Source organism: Microtus oregoni, unplaced genomic scaffold (assembly GCF_018167655.1).
Source record: "Microtus oregoni isolate MIOR12 unplaced genomic scaffold, Mior012 000116F_ref0000321, whole genome shotgun sequence".
Classification (NCBI taxonomy): Eukaryota; Metazoa; Chordata; class Mammalia; order Rodentia; family Cricetidae; genus Microtus; species Microtus oregoni.
Genome location: NW_024544745.1, coordinates 2,212,701 through 2,234,414, shown reverse-complemented (window position 1 = coordinate 2,234,414; position 21,714 = coordinate 2,212,701). Strand labels below are relative to the sequence as shown.

Here is a 21,714-nt window from a genome sequence, read left to right as displayed (position 1 = left end):
AATTCTTGCCAAACCACTAGGCTGCCCTCCTGGCTAAACAATGAAAACCAGTAGTCTGATTGCAGGCATATTATATGTGCAAATAGAGAGGCTACCCCTATTCCTTAATTCACACAGAAATGCAACGTTTCCTTTGGGAAATAGTCAGAATTCTTGCAGGTTTCTCTTAAAAACAAAACAAACAAGGGGGCTGGGGTTTTTATGCATTGGCCCACAGTTTCCACCTCGCCTAAACAGTTCTTATTAGAGGCAGGTAAATAACTGAATACTGTCAAGCAGTTAAGGGGCAACATGTTACCAACTCACTTAAACCAGAGGTCAACGAGGAAGAAAGGAGATGAAGGCTGGATTTTGCTGTGTCCAGGAAGCATAAACCCCGCTAAAAGCTTTATTGCATATAGAAGGTTGTTGATATATACTAGCAAACTGCAAGCCCTCCATGTACTTTAGTGGGGAGGGGTGAAGGATGTGTGGCTGGGTTCACTGCTTAAGAAACCAACATGCCAGTTCCTAGTCTGAGGTATGGAGTTAAAGACAGATAACTGACATGCCTAGATATAAAACCAAAATAAACATGGTTGAAAAGCATATCTGCAACCTAGCATACTTCCTAGTTGTGGGGGGGGCATTCTTTGGTAAAAGTAAGGTTGTTGGGGAAACGAAGTGAGAAAAGATACAGTAAACAACTATAGCAGAATGTCTGAAACTGTGATCCAAATATTACTTGCATTAGCATCACGAGGTCATGCCTTATTCATGAAATGCTTATAATGTCAAGGCCTACCGAATGCTCATCTCTGGGGTAGGACTAGCTAGCAGCACATTAGTACAGCTCTGTGCATGATGCTGAAGCATATACATGTTTGAACACTGGTTATTATTGTTGCTATTTTGAGACAGAAACTCCCTGTGTAGCCCTGTCTGGCTGAGAACTTACTGAGTGTGTATAGGCACTTGGATACCACAGTACATATTTGAGGGTTAGAGGACAATTTACTTGGGATTGTGGGATTCAGTTCTCTGCTTCCACCATATGGGTCCCAGGGATTGAACTGAGATGATCAGGCTTGTCACCAAACTCCTTTACCTAGTGAGTCATCTCCTTGGCTCAAGCCCATAATCTTCTTAAAAGTAGGATATTTAAAATTTATCATAATCCAGAGTACATGGTATAATTCCAGAGACATAGCTTCACACTGAAGGAAGGGATTTTCCTGTTTTTTGAGCTTTCTATTGGGAAGGGAGATTGCAGCTTATTAGTTTACAACATAGACCATAGATTTAGAACCATTTGGAGGATTTAAGGAAACATGCTGATTGGTTCACATGCCTGGCTCAGACCAACAAATTAGACTCTGGCGGTAGGGCTCAGGTATTTGAAATAAAAATCAAACCAAACCAAAACAAAAGGCAAGATCTCAAGAGTTAATATTTGATCTTTATCATGGACTGTGGTAAATTTGCAAACATCATCTCTGTACTAGCAGCCTGCTGTTTCTCAGCAGAGGGATCGCTTTCGACCCAAGCACAGGAACCTGCTGATGCAAAATTAAGGTGAGTCGTCCCTTCTCTGTCTGACTTACAAATGCAAATTTAATGCTCTTTTGCTCACCCTTTCGAATGGTCCAAACGTGGACCTCTACCTGAGGTGGTCTCTCAGTCTCCAGTGCTATTTTTCTGGTAGTCTCTCCATCCTCCATGAACACGGACTCATAAACAGGCATGGTTTCTTCTCCACAAAAGTAACCTTTGCTGTCAAAGTTTTGGCTTGGAGGTTCTTCTGGAACCAGGAAGCAAGTAGAGTTTTGGCATGCTTTTTTTTTAAACTAGAAGTAAACTTCTGCATTTAGCCATCTCACTGTTCAGAATTGCTGGCACTAAGCAGACACAGACAATCAACCGGAACATGATTTAGAGAGACAGTTTCCAGATGTACCGTACTAGCAGCCACCAGAGCACCCAGACACATCTAAGCTCTCACGAGTCCACATGATCACAGAGTCATTGGCTCTGTAGGGCACACCCCAAACTGAACTAAGTCTCTCTACAACAGCCACTGAGAAATGAACTTTGATGAAAACAAAGATGAGTATAGTCAGGTTAAATCTCTTAGGTACTTAAGGACACACTGACTTTTCCATACTAGGGCAGAATCATGTTCTGTTCAGCTCAATGGTGCTAAAAGAGGCCCAGGATATGGGCTGACAGAAGGCTTTGGTTAGCTTTTCTGACATCATTTCAGTCTACTTAGAAAACACTCATGACACTCATCTATGTGCATATACTTGCCCAATGGATCCATCCAAATTGGCTTGACATTTCTGAATGCTCTTTGATTTGTTTGTAAAAGGAATGATAATACCGGATCAACACCAGTGCCAAAATCTAGATGTCAGATTAGTCATGTGTATGTTATGCCAAACGAATGGTTGGGAGATACACACACACACACACACACACACACACACACACACACACACACACAAATTGGTTAGATCCACTGTCTGTGGATCATTTACTATGTATAGCAGGCCGTTGGATTTCAGCTCCCAGGAATAAAGGTTCCAGCCCCATGATACTTGGCATTTCATACCACACTCCCTTTGCCCAGGCCCCGTATCAAAAAATGAGTGAGTTGTTCATTTGATAGCTTTATAATCAGCACCCCCTTGAGGTGTGTATTCAAAGTATATAACTCAAAGAAAAAATACTGAAGAGAATCTTTACATAGCCTGAAAAAAAGTTTGAGACTATGCAGAAGTTATCTACAAGAATATCTAAACCATGATGGACAAATCCACAGAGGGCTGAATGTTGTGGAATCTGTGCTTCATACTGACGAGAGTCACTGCTGTCCAATCAAACATATTGGATTGAACATTGTAATCAAATTGCTATTGTATGTCTATTTTGGACCTGATTATGTTTCCTCTCTACCTCTGCCTCCCACCATTTGGCTCTGTGAGGACAAAATCACCATTGTCTCTTGACAGTTCCAAGTTGGATCACTCATTTTGTGGATTATCCTAGAATCAAGCTTCTTTTCTCCCTTTGCCTTTCATTTTAGACATCTGATTACTTGGCAGGCCAGCCTTTTTTTATGATTTTAGGCAATTAAGGGCTGTGTGCTCAGAGTTTTCACATGAGAAGAAGGAGGTCATGAAGCGTACAGGGACTTCTATAAATTCAATTGTCACCTCTACAAGGAGAGCTGAGTTTCTCACTAACCTAATGTTGGCTCTGAATGTAACTGACATATGAAACCCAACCGTTGATAGCACTAGAAGTACCTGTCATAGGCTCATAGTTCTCCCAGCATCCTAAAGAGTCATTCAGAAGCTCCTAAGTCATCCTAAGATCTGGACTTACACAACTGAAGAAATCCACAAACAAAACCCCATTAGTGACTCAGCCCTAGTTGAAACTGAAAGACACTAAAAAAAATTGTCCTTAAAAGGGTGTGCTCACTGATGGAGGAAGGTCATTGGCTAATAAAGGCACTGCCCTGGCCCATTTTATTGGTTAGAGGATAGGTGGGAGGAGTAAACAGAACAGAACACTGGGAGGAAGAGGAAGTGAGCTCAGAGTCTCGACAGCTCTCCTCTCAGGAGCAGACGCCTGAGAGAGACACCATGCTCCGCTCCCGGGATGAAGCTCCGACCCAGGATGGACATAGGCTAGAATCTTCCCGGTAAGCGCACCTTGGGGTGCTACACCCAGATGATTAGAAATGGGCTAAATTAATATGTGAGAATTAGCCTAGAAGAGAATGGGCCAAGCAGTGTTTAAAAGAATACAGTGTCCATGCAATTATTTCGGGGCATAAGCTAGCCGGGCAGGCGGCTGGGGTGTTGGGGACGCAGCCCCGCCGCCGCCCATAATTACTTCAGCTCACTACCATCTTGCATGTTCCATCTGAAGGCACTTCACTCCCATGCCCACCTAGTCCCATTTCTTTTTGGGGACCCATGCCATGAGGGAAATCATTTGGGGCCATGTCCACTCCCCATAAGAAACTTATCCTGTGATCTCTAGAACTAAGAAACTTAGACACCATTACTGTGGGAGGTGGTGATGACAGATAAAGATGTGTTATCTCATCACAGGAAGTTTTTAAAAGTCATAACAGGGGTATTTAATGACCAAATCCAAAAGAAGTGTGTAAGGAATTCCAGGTATTAGGGAAGTACCGGGGTATGAGAGGTGAGTTGGGGAATCTGTAGATCTGTGTCTTAGCTAATTCCTTGGTGGGTGATGACATGTAAAGTAAGTTTGGCCTCTAGCAGAGCAATGAGCAGAGAAACGGGGAATCTGCATCCTTTATCTCAGCCTGCGTTTATTATTGATGGAGTCTGCTCTTATTTGTTGTGATGAAACTTTTGGCTTGGTCAAAATAATTAATACTACTGTTCTATTGTCTTCCTTTGCTTTGTCCATTTTCCTCTAGGCTATGCACCATTATTTTAAGAGGCCACTGATGGTCTGACATTCCTATCTGTGGACCCTTTCAAGTCATCAAGGAGTCTACTCAAACATCGCATTTCACTGGCTACTGCTTTGAAAGTGTTTCATACACTGTTCACCATCTCTTGATCATGCTCTTTTTGCTGTCACAGTCTCCATCATATGCTAAAATTAAATTCTTAATTCTAATTCACTGTACTTTGTCTTCACTACAATGCAAGCACCAGGCAGTAGCCTTTGGCCATCTTGTTTATCTCTCGTTCTTCTGTGTCAGTGTTTTCATGAAGTAGGTACTTAACATGCATCTTTAGATTGATTGCAGGACACACTTACTGCTGTGCAGGTGCTGAATATATGGAGCAGGACACCCTGGGTCATGCAGACAGTGACTCTCGGGCAATATAACCCCTAAGAGTGATTTAAAATGCACACACCCAGGTCTGGCTCAGAGAGAGAAAAGTACATAGAATGAGATTGGAACGGTTTCTTTCCATGATGCCCAATGGATATACTATCTCAGCATATCTGATCAGGATGGAAAACAGTAAAAATAGCTCCTCCGGGGAAACTGGTTCAGTCTGTCAGATTCTTCAATATATTGACAATTGGGATTCTGGAGGGTGGTTTTAAAAACAACAACTTTTATTATGTTTTCAAATGATGAAAGTAATACATGTTTACTACTTAAAATTTACAAAACACAAGTGAAAGCAGAAAATGGGAATATTTGGTAAGTCAGCTATCCAAAGATGTTCTCTATAAACATTCTGTCATAGTCCCTTCCAGGCTTTCAAATATTTAAGCACACACAAACTTTCTCTTAACACAAGAAATTAAGTACGACACACATATTTTGGCAGCTTGCTCTTTTAAGTTAATATTTAAATGTCAGCAGTCTTGGTCTATGATGGTTTTAATGGCTACATAATATTCCACAGTGCAGTTATACCATAATTTAGCCATCCCTTATTAGTGAGTGGTCTGATTGTTGTCAATTTTTCACCATTACAAATAACGCTGCACCAAAAAAGGCCTAGCTTCTATACCTTTATGTGTCTCCATTTACTTTCTCAGGGTAAGCCCACAGGTGGAGTTGCTTATCTGGATGCTCACAAAACACCACCAACCTGAGAAGGAAATTCTTTTTAAAGGCAAAAAACTCTCTGTATCCCATTTTCTCCTTTTATTTGAAATCACCGGTGTGAGAAAATCCTAAGCACAGTGTGAAATGAGATTCTGTCTGAAAATCAAATCAAATCAGAAAACCTGATCTTCAGTATTTAGGTAACTATTAATTTTTGCCTAAGATTATCTTGTGTTACTGGGAAAGTGTAAATGTTAGACATTTAGCCAAAAAGAAACACGTGTTGGGAGATTGCAACTGGCATTAAGATTTGTGGATCAAATGAGACCCCAGCTTTGGAAGGGACTGTAAGTCACCATGTTTGGGTGGCCCTTATGTCTACATCCTTCTAGAACATGCTCCCTGCCTACCCCTAATAGTATTTCCTCCTGCACTTTAGTGTTTTGATGTCTACTCTTGGGTAGCTCTTGTCCTTTATATCCACATCCTGTCTCTTTCACCATGGAAGATGAAGGGCATTATAGTTATCTTAAATTATTACTTCTTAAGCTTCAGTAGAATCACTTGAGAATCTTAACTGCAGAGTTGGTCTCAGGGCAGGCGGAGGCCTGGGAGTCAGCATTTATAATTAGCTCCTAAGTGCTGCTGGTAAGCAATCACATTTTAAAGGACAATACTATGAACCACTGTGAGCATGCATCAAATATTCTCAAACGTTTTTGCATATCAAAGGAGTCTGAGGCACTTATGAGTCCTAAGCCCAGGCCATAATCAAATCAATTAAATCATTATCTCTGGATATGGGACACAGGTACTTTTGGAAACGCACTGGGGATTCCATTGTGCAGACAATTTCAGGAATCACAGACTCATTTAAAGATTCTCCTATACTTACACTGAATGCATGTTTCCCTGCAAGGCAGGAGCAACTATTCAATGGAAGGGATAAATGTTGTATCCGTCTCCATTTAAAAATGCGTTTTTATTTCCACTTGTGTTTACATTTTTTTCAGAAGGCATAAGAAATGAAGAATTAATGTACCTGGGTATGGCTAATTCATTCATAGTGAAATACTGGGTTTGGAGGGTGGTGGTGATGGCTGTAGGAAGTCACTTACTGTAACCATATCATTTTGAATAAAAAGAAATAGAGGCTCAAAAAGTTGAAGGGGCTTGCTGTAGATCATACATGAAAACTGAAGCAGACCAAAGTTACAATGACAACATTATAGATGAGATATATTTTTTGATCTAGTTCATGTCTTAAAAATTGTCATTTGAACAATCTGCCATTTCAAAAATGATCAGCACCGTTTTCAAGTAGAAAAGACAGTGGGCTGGAAGTAACCTGGTTTGAAGGCCTTGACTGTATTATCCATTAGTTTCATGACTCTGAGAAAGCCAGTTTCTACACTTCACTGTTCTTGTCTTTAAAAGAGAAATAATATAATTATAGGATTTTAGTGTTGGAAGGTAGTGAAGGAGAGACAGAATTGGATAATAGATGCTAAAACACTATTAGAATGAATTATTTCTATTTTTCTATAGCACAGTAGGGTTACCATAGTGAAACCAACTATGAGAAATTTCAAAGTGACTAGAAGAATCTGGGATAAACATGAGAGGACATGGGATGATAATTACCCTGATTTGGTACTCATACCTTGTAATATATGTCTTGAATTATCCTTCTGTACCCCACAAATATACACAGACACTATGTCTCAAAAATTAAAACATAAAATGCAAATAAAAATACAAAAATGCTTTAATTTTTCACACGGGGCTGATGAGGCCCAGATACATATGGGTCCAGTATATTTACAAGGTCATACATATAATGACCTTAGATTTGAGCCAGAACCCAATCTCCCTGCACTGTAACTCATGCATCTCTCATCTGGAAAGAGTACTGGATTATGGCTAGAAGTGAATTAGTGATTTAAAAAATGAAGGTGTGGCTGTTTTCCTAAAACCGTGCTAACTTAGGAAAGCAAGAACAAGGTAAGTAATTTGGCACGTGTGTGAAGTTGTAGACACAAGAAACTCCCCAGAATAGGTCCAAGTAGTTAACTCCTTCAAAGCAACCATCAGTCTCTCAGAAGAGGAAAGAATGAAATTCATTCTTGCTAGAACTATTATCGTAAGACTTATAGGACAGGCCATTTGTGTTTCTGATGCACAAAGAAAATTGAATAGGACTCTGTGTGGATCTCATTCAACCAAAGGCAGGGCCTCCAGCCAACGCACCTTTTGCCTTTTTACCTGGACACACCTTGCAGCACTTTCCATCTATTTTTTGAGGATACTTGCAGGGGTACCGATTGGGGCAGTGGATTTTCTTACATTCTTGCTTGGTGACATTGCAAGTGCAGAGCACACATTCCACAATGCCAAAGGCCCGTAGATTTGGGTGCCAGGACTCTCCATGAGAATAGGTCTTCCCATTGGAAACACACACTGAAAGAGAACACAGAGGCAGAGTGAAGACGGATTACTAGGCTCCATGTATTCTTTAAAATAGCAAACATCCTTTGTTCTGTCATGGCAAGGACACGCATTTGCAGAGGCTGTCCTTGCTGAAGGCTGTCACTGTTTAAGGTTATCACTGTTTCAGTGATAACAACCTTCAACAGTTATCCACATGCCTTAGCAACAGCCTCGGGATTCTAACGAAGAGTCTGAGAAAGAGTGGGCAATCTGCAAACAGTTTTTCAGGTGGGTGATGAGTGGATTCATGAAAGTGGGGCTCTATTTGTCTTGAACATCTGATGATCTCTTGGGGAGTGTAGTACTTTTAGTATCTTAAGTGGCACAGCGTGGTCTAAGTAGTTATCCTGGGTATAACAATTTTCAAAAGAGATTTGTTATCTAGGAGAGTTAGATGTAAAACTAATTCTCTTTCCAAAGGACCAGTTTCATTTATGTTCTGAATCACATCCATTCAGAATAGCAAATGTTACAAGAGTCTGACCTACCCATATAGATAGAGAGCCATTGCCTCTATGTTTTCTGAGAATTCTTGAAAGAGCTTATATTGGGACTACAGGTAGAGGAAACCTGCGAAGGAAAAGGGATACAGAACATCCTTCCAGATATGTCAACCTTAAGCTAATTAGGCTACTACTGTACAGCATGGAGTTAGGTTAGAGGTAGTGCTGTGGATGGAGAGGTCTAAGAGGAATGTTATCCATTTCTGAAGGGCTAAGATTGTGGATATTTCAAGCCATAAATGGGCCTGGGTGTGGCTTTCATGATTTCTACCACTTCATCATACCCAAGAAGACCTGTCGGCATCTTAATCAATGTTATCTCTAGGGTAGGGTGTATCTCTTTGGGCAGGGCTGGGGGGAGACATATTCCCACTTGGGGCGTTTCTAGGAATTGATTGATTTGGCTGCAGCACAGACTCGGGATGAATCATTAGGCTATTTCTTTCTCGTCAAGTCCACTGGGTCACATTAAAGAATATGAAAGATGTTGGCTGTCTTTTATTGTCTTTTGCAAAAACTGCTTGAGTACTGGGCCCTCTAACAGGTCAGTCTGTGTAAAGATTTCCAAGAAACTAACCTGGAGAAGATCCCAGTGCACAGAGAGTTTCAGTAGATACCTAAAGCGTGAGGCTTGGGGGCTATGAACAGAACCACAGAAATCAGGCAGGATGTGTTTCTCTTTTGCCTACCCTTTTTCTCTTCCCAACACAGTAACACTGTTTTCTAGACTGTTTGAACAAGTGGGTACAGAGTTGGCTTCAAGAACATTTTGACAGGATTCACGTTTAAAATGTAGGGTGTCTTGTTGCTTTTCTTCTGTGATTTTTAACAAAGATATGAGTGTATATACCAGAGGGGACCCTGTCACTATGAAGAGAACTTGGGAGAAGGGTGATTCATACTCAGGGAAAACAAGGCAGGCAGCACTACCCAAGCTAAGCTTCGTCTTCCTTCTGAACATTTGGACTATGGGTACAGTCCAGACTAAGCAGTGGAATAAAATGTAGCTTTTAGAAGGGAAGACAGCCTCCTCCCACCAACAAAATTCCAAAAGATGATTTTGAATCATCCAGCTGGGGTTTGGGCGTTAAGGTGAAGACAAGAGATTCTTCAGTGAACTCTAAAAGAAAGGTCAAAAGAGAAGGGATGTATCCAGATAAACATGGCAGATGAAGAACTATGAAGTAGCCAAAGATTTTCTAAGGCACTGAGGCAGCAGTGGGATGAGCCTCTGCTGTGAAAAATGAACAGTTCTCAGGGAAATTATGGTATTAGGGCTTTTGAAGTCTATTTTTGTCCTTAATCATTTTTTAGGGCTTTGTAATTCTTCCACAGCAAATGGAATCTATTGGGGGTAATTTAGGACTGAGAAATCCAACTGTATCTTTACCTAACTCTTCTTTCTTGAAGTTGTATCAGAAAGCTTGGGAACTTAAAATCCATAAATTTCAAATCAAACGCAGATCAATAATACATATTTCTAACGATTTTAATAAGCTTAGTTTTATTAAATTGCATTTAGAGTTTTCTCTTGAGCCTGTAGATTTTTAAAAGTGATGTTTTTATGTATAATCTGAAATTTACATGTAATTAGTAACAGATGTGATGAACTAGCTTTGGCTTGACCAGCTCTGTGGAGATTTATCCTAGGAGTTCTTTGTAATGGGGATTGTTTTTCACCAATGTTATTCATTCATTTGGTTTAATAATTTACTTTTATTTTGTTCAAAGAATTGCCTTTTGATTTATTTTCTCTCTAAAGGAAACAAAACATGCTTGTGGTTATATAAAAAGAAACCAGTTGAGCTTTTATTCCAAAGAACTGATTGACAGGATACCCAACAAACGAAACACCAGTCAACATTGTGCTTTTCTCCTCCTTCCATCTCTGCTACTGGAGTTGGGGCAGTGGAGACCAGAGAAGAGAAAACTGGACCAATGAACGTATACGGCTGCTTATGCCAGCAGACTCATGGTGGACTGTACTACCTGCTCAGTGGTTCTGGTTCTGAGCCAGGTGATGTCTGGATCTGTTGATGGCTCACACAAATGGAAGGATGATCTCCTCATTTACTACATACTGAATCCAAATCTCTAAGATTGGAGTCAGGAATATTTAACAAGAGTCCCAGGAGAAAGCCTTTTTTAATACTTACCTACTGAGAAGATCTTTAGAAGTGTTTAACACCAAATACCTTTGAATGTTGGGTGCCCTGCTTATTAAAGATAAGTGGATTTTCCCAAATGACCTCCAACTCCTACAGGCAACAGAGAAAGTGCTGAGGTTGCTTCCTCAGCACAAAGGGTACTTGTGTATACTTTTCTGGGTGCAATTGTGGAAAGTTCTACAAGTCTTCTCTAGTCACTTGTTCATAGCCCCTTTGAAGACTACAACAAGACACCCTACATTTTAAACGTGAATCCTGTCAAAATGTTCTTGAAGCCAACTCTGTACCCACTTGTTCAAACAGTCTAGAAAACAGTGTTACTGTGTTGGGAAGAGAAAAAGGGTAGGCAAAAGAGAAACACATCCTGCCTGATTTCAGTGGCCTACATGTGAGTATTCACAATTTCTGGGAAAAAGGGTCCTGTCTCAGGTTCGGTCTCTAAAGATCAGGCATGCTGAGGATGATGGCCTTTACCTTGTCCATGTTTGTGCTTGTTATTGATGACAATCTGCACGATGGTCCCTGATGCTTGCTGGGAATCCATAAGAGTTCCCCGGTGACTTCTTCCCCCAGGAAAGCGAGGAGAACCTCCAGCTTGTCTGCTTGGTGAAGGATCATAGGGAGAACGGAGATAAGAATGTCTCTGTAAATAACAAGAAAAAAATCAGTCCAAAACAAATATCGACAATAAGAAGGCAGGACTTTCATCTGCAGCTTTTTAGTGACGAACTCCATTCTTAACTGTATGACTTCCTAAATCAACAAAGGTAAGGCTGTGATGGCAAGAAAGCAGCACCGGCAATTTGCTGAGCTTTCCCTCTTTCCTTGTAGACTCGACTAGATTTGCAGAGAAACTCGCAAGGCAGAAAACAGCACCAAAGGCTAAAGCGCCTTCTTGCTAAGAGACGCATATTTCCCAGTTTAAGAGTTAGTCTGCAACACAAGGCAAAAGGTAGCAGGTCATAGGAAAAGTCCAAAGCGGTGTTTGAATTACGAGGAGAGATGCTTGTTGCGGGGGGGGGGGGGGGGGGGGTTGTGACCTGGGTCATGAACAGTGGGTAGACTTTTTTCTTTTTAATAGGCAGTTTGTGGGGAATATTCCAGGCAGAAGTTTCCAAATTGAGAAGGTGTAGCAGAGAACATAGAGTCCTTAAAAGGGAAGAGTTGAAGGATAACATTCCAAAAGGGGGTTGGAGCCAGATCATGGAGGACTTTAAATGACAAGCTAAGGGGTAAGTACTTTATTTGGTAAATGATAGAGGTGGGAGTATGGAAGCCTTTGAGGGATTTTTTTTTAAAGTAGAGAAGCGGCTTAATCAAGAGTTTGTTTCAAAGCACTAAACCCTGTTATGTGTTAGTGAATTGGAGAAGAGGAAAAGGTGGAGGACAAGCAGGGTCCAGAGAATGTATACTGAGAGTGTAAACACAGGCCGTGAAAGAAGACCACACAGCAGAGCACCTCAGTGATGCACGACAGTGGCGTGATGCAAGTTCTACCGAGTCGAAGGCTTGTTTTGTTCACTGCTCTATCTTCAGTGCCTAGACCAATGTGCAATACCTATACTGTACTCACCCCTAACTGTTGAGTGAAATAAAGTAGTTTCCCACTTTTATGGTGCTAACAAAGCAACCAGCGTTGTTTCCTCAAGAGATTGGGGCAATGACAAGCTCAAGTGTTCTTCTCCTTCTCCTTCCCTGAAGCTGAGGTAGAGTGCAGGTAGAAAGGGATGGCGGCGTGAATAAGAATGAAACCTTAGGGATTAGAGCATTAACATGCACTGATTTAGGGACACTGGTTACGGGTAAAGAAGGGAAAGCCCATGGAAAGATTTCACAGGCAGTTAAAAAGGAAGATCCTTAATCTCACTGATGGAGATAACAGACAGACTGAGATAGGGTATCCTTGATGCAACTTACCATAAGACAAATTTATATTGCTATGTGTCATAAGCACATCTTTTGAAAAAAAAATGCTTTGGGAGAAGGGGAAAGTGAACAGAAACTGGAATAAAAGAACGTTTTTTGACTTCTGACATAAAACACTATTCTCTGTATCTAAGAGCTCCACTCTGGCACATGGCCATAACAATTCATAAAAACAAGAATTTGCTCCAATTTGTTATCATGCACATGGATGGGATTCCCAGGACAAATACTTCTCATTCCCGTAATGGTCAATATGTCTCTTTCTGAAATAATCGGTCTCATTCCACAAAGGCCATTACAGGCTGTTCTTTCCTGCCTGTTGTTGGACAACACTTTGCCAAAGCAACACGGAGAAGAAAGTTTGCCTGGTGGGTGTCCTGCTGCTGCTGAAAGAAAGGTGTTCAACTGCAATACAATTAAAGAGGGTCAGTGACCTTGGAAAAGTTGCAACTACATTATGTTCTCTGATTCACAATGGGGAGCACAAAATGCAAAACTCTGCTGTAGCACTGAGGGGGTCTTATGGGCAGTGGTTTCAAACCAAGAACAAAAACAGAAGCATCAGAGATTTTGAGCAGAGGATCTTTTGTAGACTGCTTGGCCCCACTCATTCATCTTAAGTCTGATATGTCCCCATGGTCTTGTCTGTTTGAATACTGGGCCCTTGGCTGGTGCTATAGGCTATGGAACCTTTGAGATGTGAAATCTATCTGGTCGAGATGGGTCACTGGACGTGGACCTCTGAGACTTACCCAACCCCCCCCCCCCCCACCGCCCCCGTTCCAGTCTGGTTCTCTACATCTTGGTCCAGCCACATCATGTGAGGAGCTCCAATGATTGCTCCTGAGACTATAATTCATCCATTCCTGCCACTGTGCCTCCTCTGCCACAATGGGCTAATACCTCCTGAAACTGTGTGTCAAATAATCTTTCTTCCTAAGTAGAGTCTGTCAGCTCTTTGTCACAGCGTAAAGAGTAGACACTAATACATCATGTCAGATTTTGGCTTTGCAGGTAGAGAAGCTGAGAACAGAGAGGAAAGGGAACGTATTCATTTGAGGCAGGAACTGATGAGGCCATGGAGGGGAGCTACTTACTGGCTTCCTCCTCATGACTTACTCAGCCTGCTTTCTCAAAGAACCCAGGACCACCAGGCCAGGAAATGTACCACCCACAATGGGGCTTCCCCTCCTTGGACCACTAATTAAGAAAATGCCCTATGGGCTTGCCTATAGCCCAGTGATAAATGATCAATCCACCTTAGAACAAAAAAAGATATTTATTTATAATAAAGTGGAACCATCTGGCCATCGTGGTCTACCAGTCCCAAACGTTCACTCTTCTTGCTGCAATCCTAAATTAAGTCATCCCTTATGGACGCTAGGAGGAATAATGAGGCTGAAAGGCAAGATATGGGGCTTCTGAGGAGCATAAATGGAAGAAAAGAAGGAAAGCAAATGGATACCATTCACCAGCAAGCCCACTGAAGTGGTTTTGGAGCTTACTGCGGAAGCTTAACAGCAGAACGTGACTGGAGCTGACGGTCTGAATGACATCTTAGCTGACAGCAACTAATGCAATTGTTCTCAAATTCTTACATAAACAAAAAACTGGGTTGAAGGAAAGAGGCAACTCCCAACACGGAAAACTGAGACTGCTACCGTGCCTTGTTAGGATCTTTATACAATCTCACTCTAGATTAGACAGAGTGGAAAGGGGAAAATCTTTCCCTAATTGTGGGAATTCAATCTCTTTGGTGGAGTAAACGTTGCTTTTGTTAGATGCCCAAAGTGTTGCTTTCCACCTTGTCCACAATTCTACACTAGTTCCAAAGGAGCAGTGTTAAGAAAGCAATACTGTCAAGTAGAAAAGCAAACGGGCACTATGTACTACCACTGCTGAAGCTTTGGTATGGTGCTGGCAAAATGGAGTGTGCAAGTCAAAACTAGTCACCGTGATGACAGTGAATGCCAGCCCAAGTGACACGGTGATGTTTGGATCTGTCATTCAATAGCAAAGTCTGTTAACTCTGTCATCATGCCCTCTCTATTTATGAAAATAGCTGCTCTATAATTACCCACTCTCCTGATTTATTTACAGTTTCTAAGGTCTGATAAAATCACCTAATTTTATTTATTATTAAACTAACATGGAAAAACATGAAATGGCACAGAAGATTAAGTAAGGAGGGCAAAGTCTACTTTTCCTCATGTTTACTTCTGTCCTTCTCTTACTATTCTTATCATGTTGATATATGACTTTTAAGATAGTTTTTATTTATACATTTGTAAAAGCACATACACATTTTATATTTGTTTTATTATATTTTTGAGTTTTTCTGTTTTGCTACATTTAGTACAATTTTACTTTTAAAAATTACTTTATTTGTTCTCTCTCTCTCTCTCTCTGTGTGTGTGTGTGTGTGTGTGTGTGTTTGAGAGAGAGAGAGAGAGAGAGAGAGAGAGAGAGAGAGAGAGAGAGAGAGAGAAAACATGTACAGCGGTATGGATGCTTGTGTGTGAAGGTCAGAGGAAATCTTGAGTTGGTCCTCTCCATTCACCATGTGGGTCCTTGATATAGAACCCAAGCTTGATGGCCAAGTGCCCACTGAGGCATCTTGTCAACCATGTTATATTCTTATTAATAACTTTCACAGTATTCTAATGATTGGGTATATATAGCCAAGCCTATATTTATATATATTTATGCTAATTTGTTAAATATATATGAAAACAATGCTACAGTGACATTTCAAAAATAGTTCAGCAGGTACATTGAACACCTGTTTGTGTGTGATGACAAGCACCTTGGAACTTGTAAACACTTTTATAAGTCCCTTGATGTGACCTGGAACTTGCTCTGTAGAGGAGGCTGGCCTTGAACTCACAGAGATCCACCTGCCTCTGCCTTCTGAGTGCTGGAATTAAAGGTGTGGGCCACTGTCACCCGGCTTTCTTTTCAAATTTTTAGAAGTTTGAAGAATATCTCTTCTTAGGCGTTCATTTTTAGAGATGTTCTGTTTTGTTAATTGATTAAATGCACACACCCACACATACACATATTCCTACTTGTCAGGCTTTTTCTAAGATTTGTGCTAACAACAGAAATAAGGGTAATGGTAGGAGACTCTGGCCCACAATCTTTGTTTTTCTTTCAACTGCTTGACCAAGAACCCTCAGGTTTACAAGGAATCTGACCAAAAGGATGAAGTGGACTATATTAAAATCTCATAGAAATCATCCACTCTTGAGAATATGGGTGGTGACTGTCTTCCTTAGAGAGAACATACAGAATTGTCAGTCATCTGAAGAGAGCATCTACTTCTGATCTAGACAAAATCCTATGGATGCTCTTTGTTCATGTTCTTGCCCTAATTACAGATGATAAATGTTTAGAGGTCAGTGAAGACATCATTTGATTTTTTTTTTTTTGAGGAAGGAGAAGAAAGTGATGTTAGAAATGGGTCCATTTTTTGGATTCGATGGAGACTTTTTTCCATGGGGGAAAAGCTTGGCTTGCTGCTGTAGAGTGTGGAAATATCGGAGCTCTTCACACTTACTGCTTCTCTGTTGGCAGGTTGCCGGAAGATATCACCATCAGAATGTTCCCACGACAATTCTCCATCCCCTGTTTATTAAAAAGAAATAAGAAAGAATCAAACATACATATACGGGAAAAATATCACCCTTTTGACCCAGCCACATTTTTGAAATTATGTTTCTAAAGTTCTCAAGGCATTTTAGCTCTTGTGGCTACCCTTCAAGAAACAGCACTGAACGACTTCTCTGGGTGGGTCTCATGATTTAAAACAACTCAAAGTAAAGTTATCATTTTTTAAAATAGATCAACTGGTAACATTATCCAGAATTTGGAGTATAAAAGGGAAAATAATTGATTTTCTCCTTAATATAGCCATCATCATCACTTTCATTTATTTTATTAGTGACAGTTAAGTATTTTACAGATCATATTTAACATGTGTTTATACTACCCTTAAACAATGAATTTTGAAGTTTTCATTGGTCAAGTCTTAAGTTAGCCATTATGTCTATGAGAAGTCATGAACTGATTTAAAAGTAAAAGTTAAACTTGCTATGATTATAGTATTTATGCAAGAAATATCCAAGATGCTGTCTTTTTATTTTTCTTTTGTTTTATAAATTCACCTAAGTGCTCTATTTTCAATGATTGGTTCCACTCCTCCTTTCCCCTCTAATTTTTCTCATGTCCCTCCTCATTCACTCTCAAATTCACAAACTCTTCTTTAGTTATTATTATACACACACACAGGTATATAGATAGGGAAAAATCTAAAATTCATATGGAAGCCAAAGCAACCTTAAATAAAAAGAATAATGCTTAAGGGGATTACCATGACACAATTCAACTTATATTACAGAACTATAATAATAAAACAGCACAGTACCTTAATTTTCAAAAGTCTTTAATTTTGATCGGACACATCTTTCTCTAGATCAGTAGTTTTCAAGTTGTGGGTCTTCACCCCTTTGGGGGTTGAATGACTCCTTCACAAAAGTTGCTTAAGACCATTAAATATTTGCATTATTATTCATAACAGTAGCAAAGTTACAGTTATGAAGTAGCAACAAAAATCATTTTGTGGTTGGGAGCCATCACAAGATGAACTGTTTTAAAGAGTTGCAGCATTAGGCAGGTTGGGAACCACTCCTCTAGGTCTATATGATCCATTATTTGGACAGTAAAACACTTATTACTGAAGTCTTCCAGAACAGCTGCTGAGGCGGAAGTAGGCCTGAGTCAGAGACCTCTGCCAGAGCAGGCCTGAACCAGCAATCTCTACCAGAACAGGCCTAAGGCAGCAACCCCCACAGGATCAGGTACAAGGGAGCAACCACTGAGTGAGCAGGCTCAAACCAGAGACCTCTGTGGGTCCAGGCACAATTCAGGGACCTCCAAGGAAGCAGGACTGTGCTAGAGAATTCTGCAGGACAGAGCCCAAGTCAGGGACCTCTGCAGGAGCAGGCCCAGGTTAGGACATCTACAGAAACAGGCCAGAGCCAGCCACCTCCACCAGAGCAGGCCTGAGCCAGCAACATCCACCGGAGCAGGCCCAAGCCAATGACCTCCACTGCAGCAGGCCTGAGCCAGTGACCTCTATCAGAGCAGGTCCAAGGCAATGACCTCAGTGGAAGCAAGCCCAAGCAAGCAACCTCCATGGGAACAGGCCTGAATGACCACCAATATTGCAGAGTGACCCCAGGGAGTGCTGAGCAAGCTCCAGGAACACCAAATAACCTCCAGGGTGACTGGAAGTGTGGCCCTGACTGCATCATGAGGTGCAACTATCTGAGCCTTGGATCCACTGGCACCTGGAAGACTGATCACCAGAGACACAGCTCCAACTACACCAATCAGGAAAAGATGGGTAGACAAGGTAAGAACACACTCAACACCACAAAGAGAAACCCAACACCAATAAAAACTAGTGGCTTTACGATAGCAAGACATGAACAATCAAATATAGATGATGAAGAAGAGAATGACCTAAAAAATAACTATAGGAGAATATTTGAGGCCCAAAGAGGAAATGAAAAATTCCCTCAAAGAAACGGAGGAAAAGATAAATAAAAAATTGGAAGAAATCAACAAATCCCTTAAAACCAAGAAAAAGCAATCAAACAGGTGAAAGAAACCATTAAAGACTTGAAAACCAAAACAGAGACAATAAAGAAAACACAAACCGAGGGAGTTATAGAAATGGAAATTATGAGAAAACAATCAGGAACAGCAGAATACAAGAGATGGAAGACAGAATAGCTGCTGCTTCGTTCTAAGACAGGGTCTTGCTATATAGTTGTGGCTAACCTGAAACTCACTATGTAGCCCATGTTGTTCTGGAGCTCATGCTCCTTCCTTCTGAATTAAGTTGGCATTACAGCTCTGCATCACCAAACCCAACTCAGAGTAACTGATTCTTAGAGAAGGATTTTATGTCAAGGTTTTGGGAGGCTTAAGCATATAAAAGATAAGGGTATTCATAAGGTGATTGAAAACAAAAACAAATTGGGTAATTTTCAAGAAGATTTGGTTACCTATGACTATATGAGGATATATGTAGGTATGTGTGTGCAGTATGCATATATATATATATATATATATATATATATATATATATATATATAAACTAGATATTGAGTGGGCTAACACAGAACATGGAATAATAGAAAAAAATCTGTTATAATTTGTCTCCCAAGTTTCAAAAACCTAGAAACTAAATAGTAACATTTTAACTGTTTCAAATATATATGTTAGTACTGTTGGGGAAATTTATATAATTTTTTAGAACTTGCAAAAGCTTGAAAGTTAGTTTGATAGCCTTCTGGCTTAGCCTCACACTTCTAGGATTATAGGCTGGAGCTACAGTGCCTAGCTCAACTACTTAGTTCTGATTGCCTAAAGGACTTAGTATTCTACAATGTTTAAAATGCAGAGAACTTGAGACATAATTTTGTCCAAGTGTTACATGGAACAGATGGGAAACCAAAGCTCAGAAAGTAGAAGCTATTCATAGTTAAACAATGTTCATAGAAATTAACACCCAAATTGCAGGCCCTAGATTCCTGAATCATTATGTTAATCTTTTAAGAGCATGGTTTACTCTTTGTTATTTGTGACTGCATTGCCATCAAATAATGGAACCGGGAAACCTCTGACAACCCTGGTATTTCTTTTCCTCTCTTTTTTCCTATGCACCTACAAGTGCGTTGTATTTTTAATATTTTGTTCTTTTTCTGTTTTCTACCATTATAATTCCACCATGAAAATCAAGATTTTTATCTATCCTGGTTTTTGATGTAATAATACCACTGACAATAGCAATTGGCACATAGTATTTATTCAGCATTTGCTACACAAGTGAATAACAAAGCATTATAAATATTTTCCACTGCTAAATGTTTCTTGGTCCTTTGTGGACAAACTGTAAATTTCTTAAAATGAGAGGTTATGCCTTACACTATCTTTATTTCTTCTTGGTCACTACTTTCCAAAGTGTGGTCCTTGTCATAATCTGGGAATTTGTTAGACACCAAAAAGTTTGGATCCCACCCCAGACCTACTGAATCAGAAACTATGGGATAAGCGCCAATAATTTAGGTTTTGATGAGCTCTTCAATGGAGTTGGATGCATACAGAAATTTAAAAATAGCTGGGCTGGAACAGCTGGTATATTGCTGGGTACATATCAGTGGCTTAATATGTGACTGAACTAAACTGCGGTGAAAAAACAAAAACAAATTCAGTGTGTGGCTGGAAGAACAGTTTTCTTTCTGTGTGGGTGCAGATGATAGGCAAAGACTAAATGAGGACCCATGTGGAAACTCTGGCTACAATGAGAGTTGGCTATGACAGAACATAATGCTGAAGAGTCAAATAACAAGCCTTGAATACTGCATAAGTGGAAAGATTGATGCTATGGCAAGTGAGACAAATTATGCTGGGCCCTTGCTCTCAAGATGCTCACATTCAATTTGGAAGTGACTGAACATCAGTTTAAGATGTAGTTTAAAAACATATGAAGGTCAGAAGCTGGAAAAAACAAATGGAATATATATATATACGCTTAGGCCATATTGAGTTGGGAAGATGGACAAGTCAGATGGAATCATGGGAAAAGCATTGAAATCAACAATGACCTATTTTTTAAGAGGTAGATGCAGAAGTGTTTTCAGGGACATTGCTGGTGTGGACAGAGCACTTCAGCTGAAATGAACATTTGCAAAGCAGTAGCACTTTGGAAATAGCAAGGCACACTAAAGTAAGCAGGAAGAAATCAGTTTGAATAGAAATTTGAGATTGGGAAAATATGGAGCTGGTAACTGATTGGAGAGCAGTGGGAGAAGAGGGGGAAGGTGGGAGTGGGGTGATGTGGAGGTTAAAGAGGGGATTTAAATAATTTGGGACATCAAAAGCAGGTTGAAAAATTCAGATTTCATCCTGCTATTAATTTTAAGGTAGAGGGTCCTATAGTATAAATGGAACCCGAGGAGGTGTCTTCTGGCAGCAGAGTGGGGATCACTAAAACTTGGAGTCCAAGCAGGAGGCAGCTATTGTAACAGGTGACAGGCCATGCTGCACAGCAAAAGAATACTGAGAGTAGATGTGATCAGAGAGGAAGAAAACAGAGAAGAAAACAGAATAAAGTGATTGTCAGCTTGAGAAGCTAAAGAGGTGTTCAGTGTCCTTGACAGTGACAGAGTAGGGATAAATGAGATTTGCGTGCCCTGTTTTAGTTGGCAATGGTGGGTCTGAACCAAATGAAAGTAGACGAGAAAGATGATTAGAAACTAGAGAATGATTAGAATGATTAGAATGATTAGAAACTAGCTAAGTAAGAAGGTGAACCAAAGGAAAAGCATATAGTTGTCCTCTTGGCTATGAACCTTCATCTGGTGATGGATGGAGACAGAGACAGAGACCCACACTGGAGCACTGGACTGAGCTCCCAAGGTCCCAATGAAGAGCAGAAGGAGGGAGACCATGAGCAAAGAAGTCGGGACCACGAGGGGAGCACCCACCCACTGAGACAGTGGAGCTGATCTATTGGGAGCTCACCAAGGCCAGCTGAACTGTAACTGAAAAAGCATGGGATAAAACTGGACTCTCTGAGCATGGCGAACAATGAGGGCTGATTAGAACCCAAGGACAATGGCACGGGGTTTTGAACCTACGTAATGTGCTGGCTTTGTGGGAGCCTAACCAGTTTGGATGTTCACCTTCCTAGAAATGGACGGAGGGGGGAGGACCTAGGACTTACCACAGGGCAGGGAAATCTGACTGCTCTTTGGGCTGGAGAGGGAGGGGGAGAGGAGTGGGGGGAGGGGGAGAAGGGTGGGAGGAGGGGGAGGGAAATGGGAGGCTGGGAGGAGGAGGAAATTTGTTTTTTTTCTTTTCTCAATAAAAAAAAAGAAACTAGAGAGGGATTTACCAGCAAATGGTAAAATGAAATGTAATAAAGCCACATGATATGGCTCCAAGCCAGATCTGAGCAGCTGAAGAGAGAAATGAAATTACAAAGCAAGAATCACAGAGCAGCACT

The 21,714-nt window shown here is 40.7% G+C and overlaps 1 protein-coding gene across 1 annotated transcript in view; it reads right to left on the bottom strand.

The window, feature by feature from the left end:
• Chrdl1 (chordin like 1) overlaps positions 1–21,714 on the bottom strand; it is a 111,953-nt gene that overhangs the window by 4,131 nt on the left and 86,108 nt on the right. The window contains exons 7-10 of the mRNA XM_041645762.1: positions 16,195–16,262; positions 11,184–11,352; positions 7,799–8,008; positions 1,613–1,780 (exon numbers count right to left, since the gene is read on the bottom strand). Coding sequence (XP_041501696.1) covers positions 1,613–1,780; positions 7,799–8,008; positions 11,184–11,352; positions 16,195–16,262 — 615 coding nt within the window. The remainder of the gene's footprint in view (positions 1–1,612; positions 1,781–7,798; positions 8,009–11,183; positions 11,353–16,194; positions 16,263–21,714) is intronic.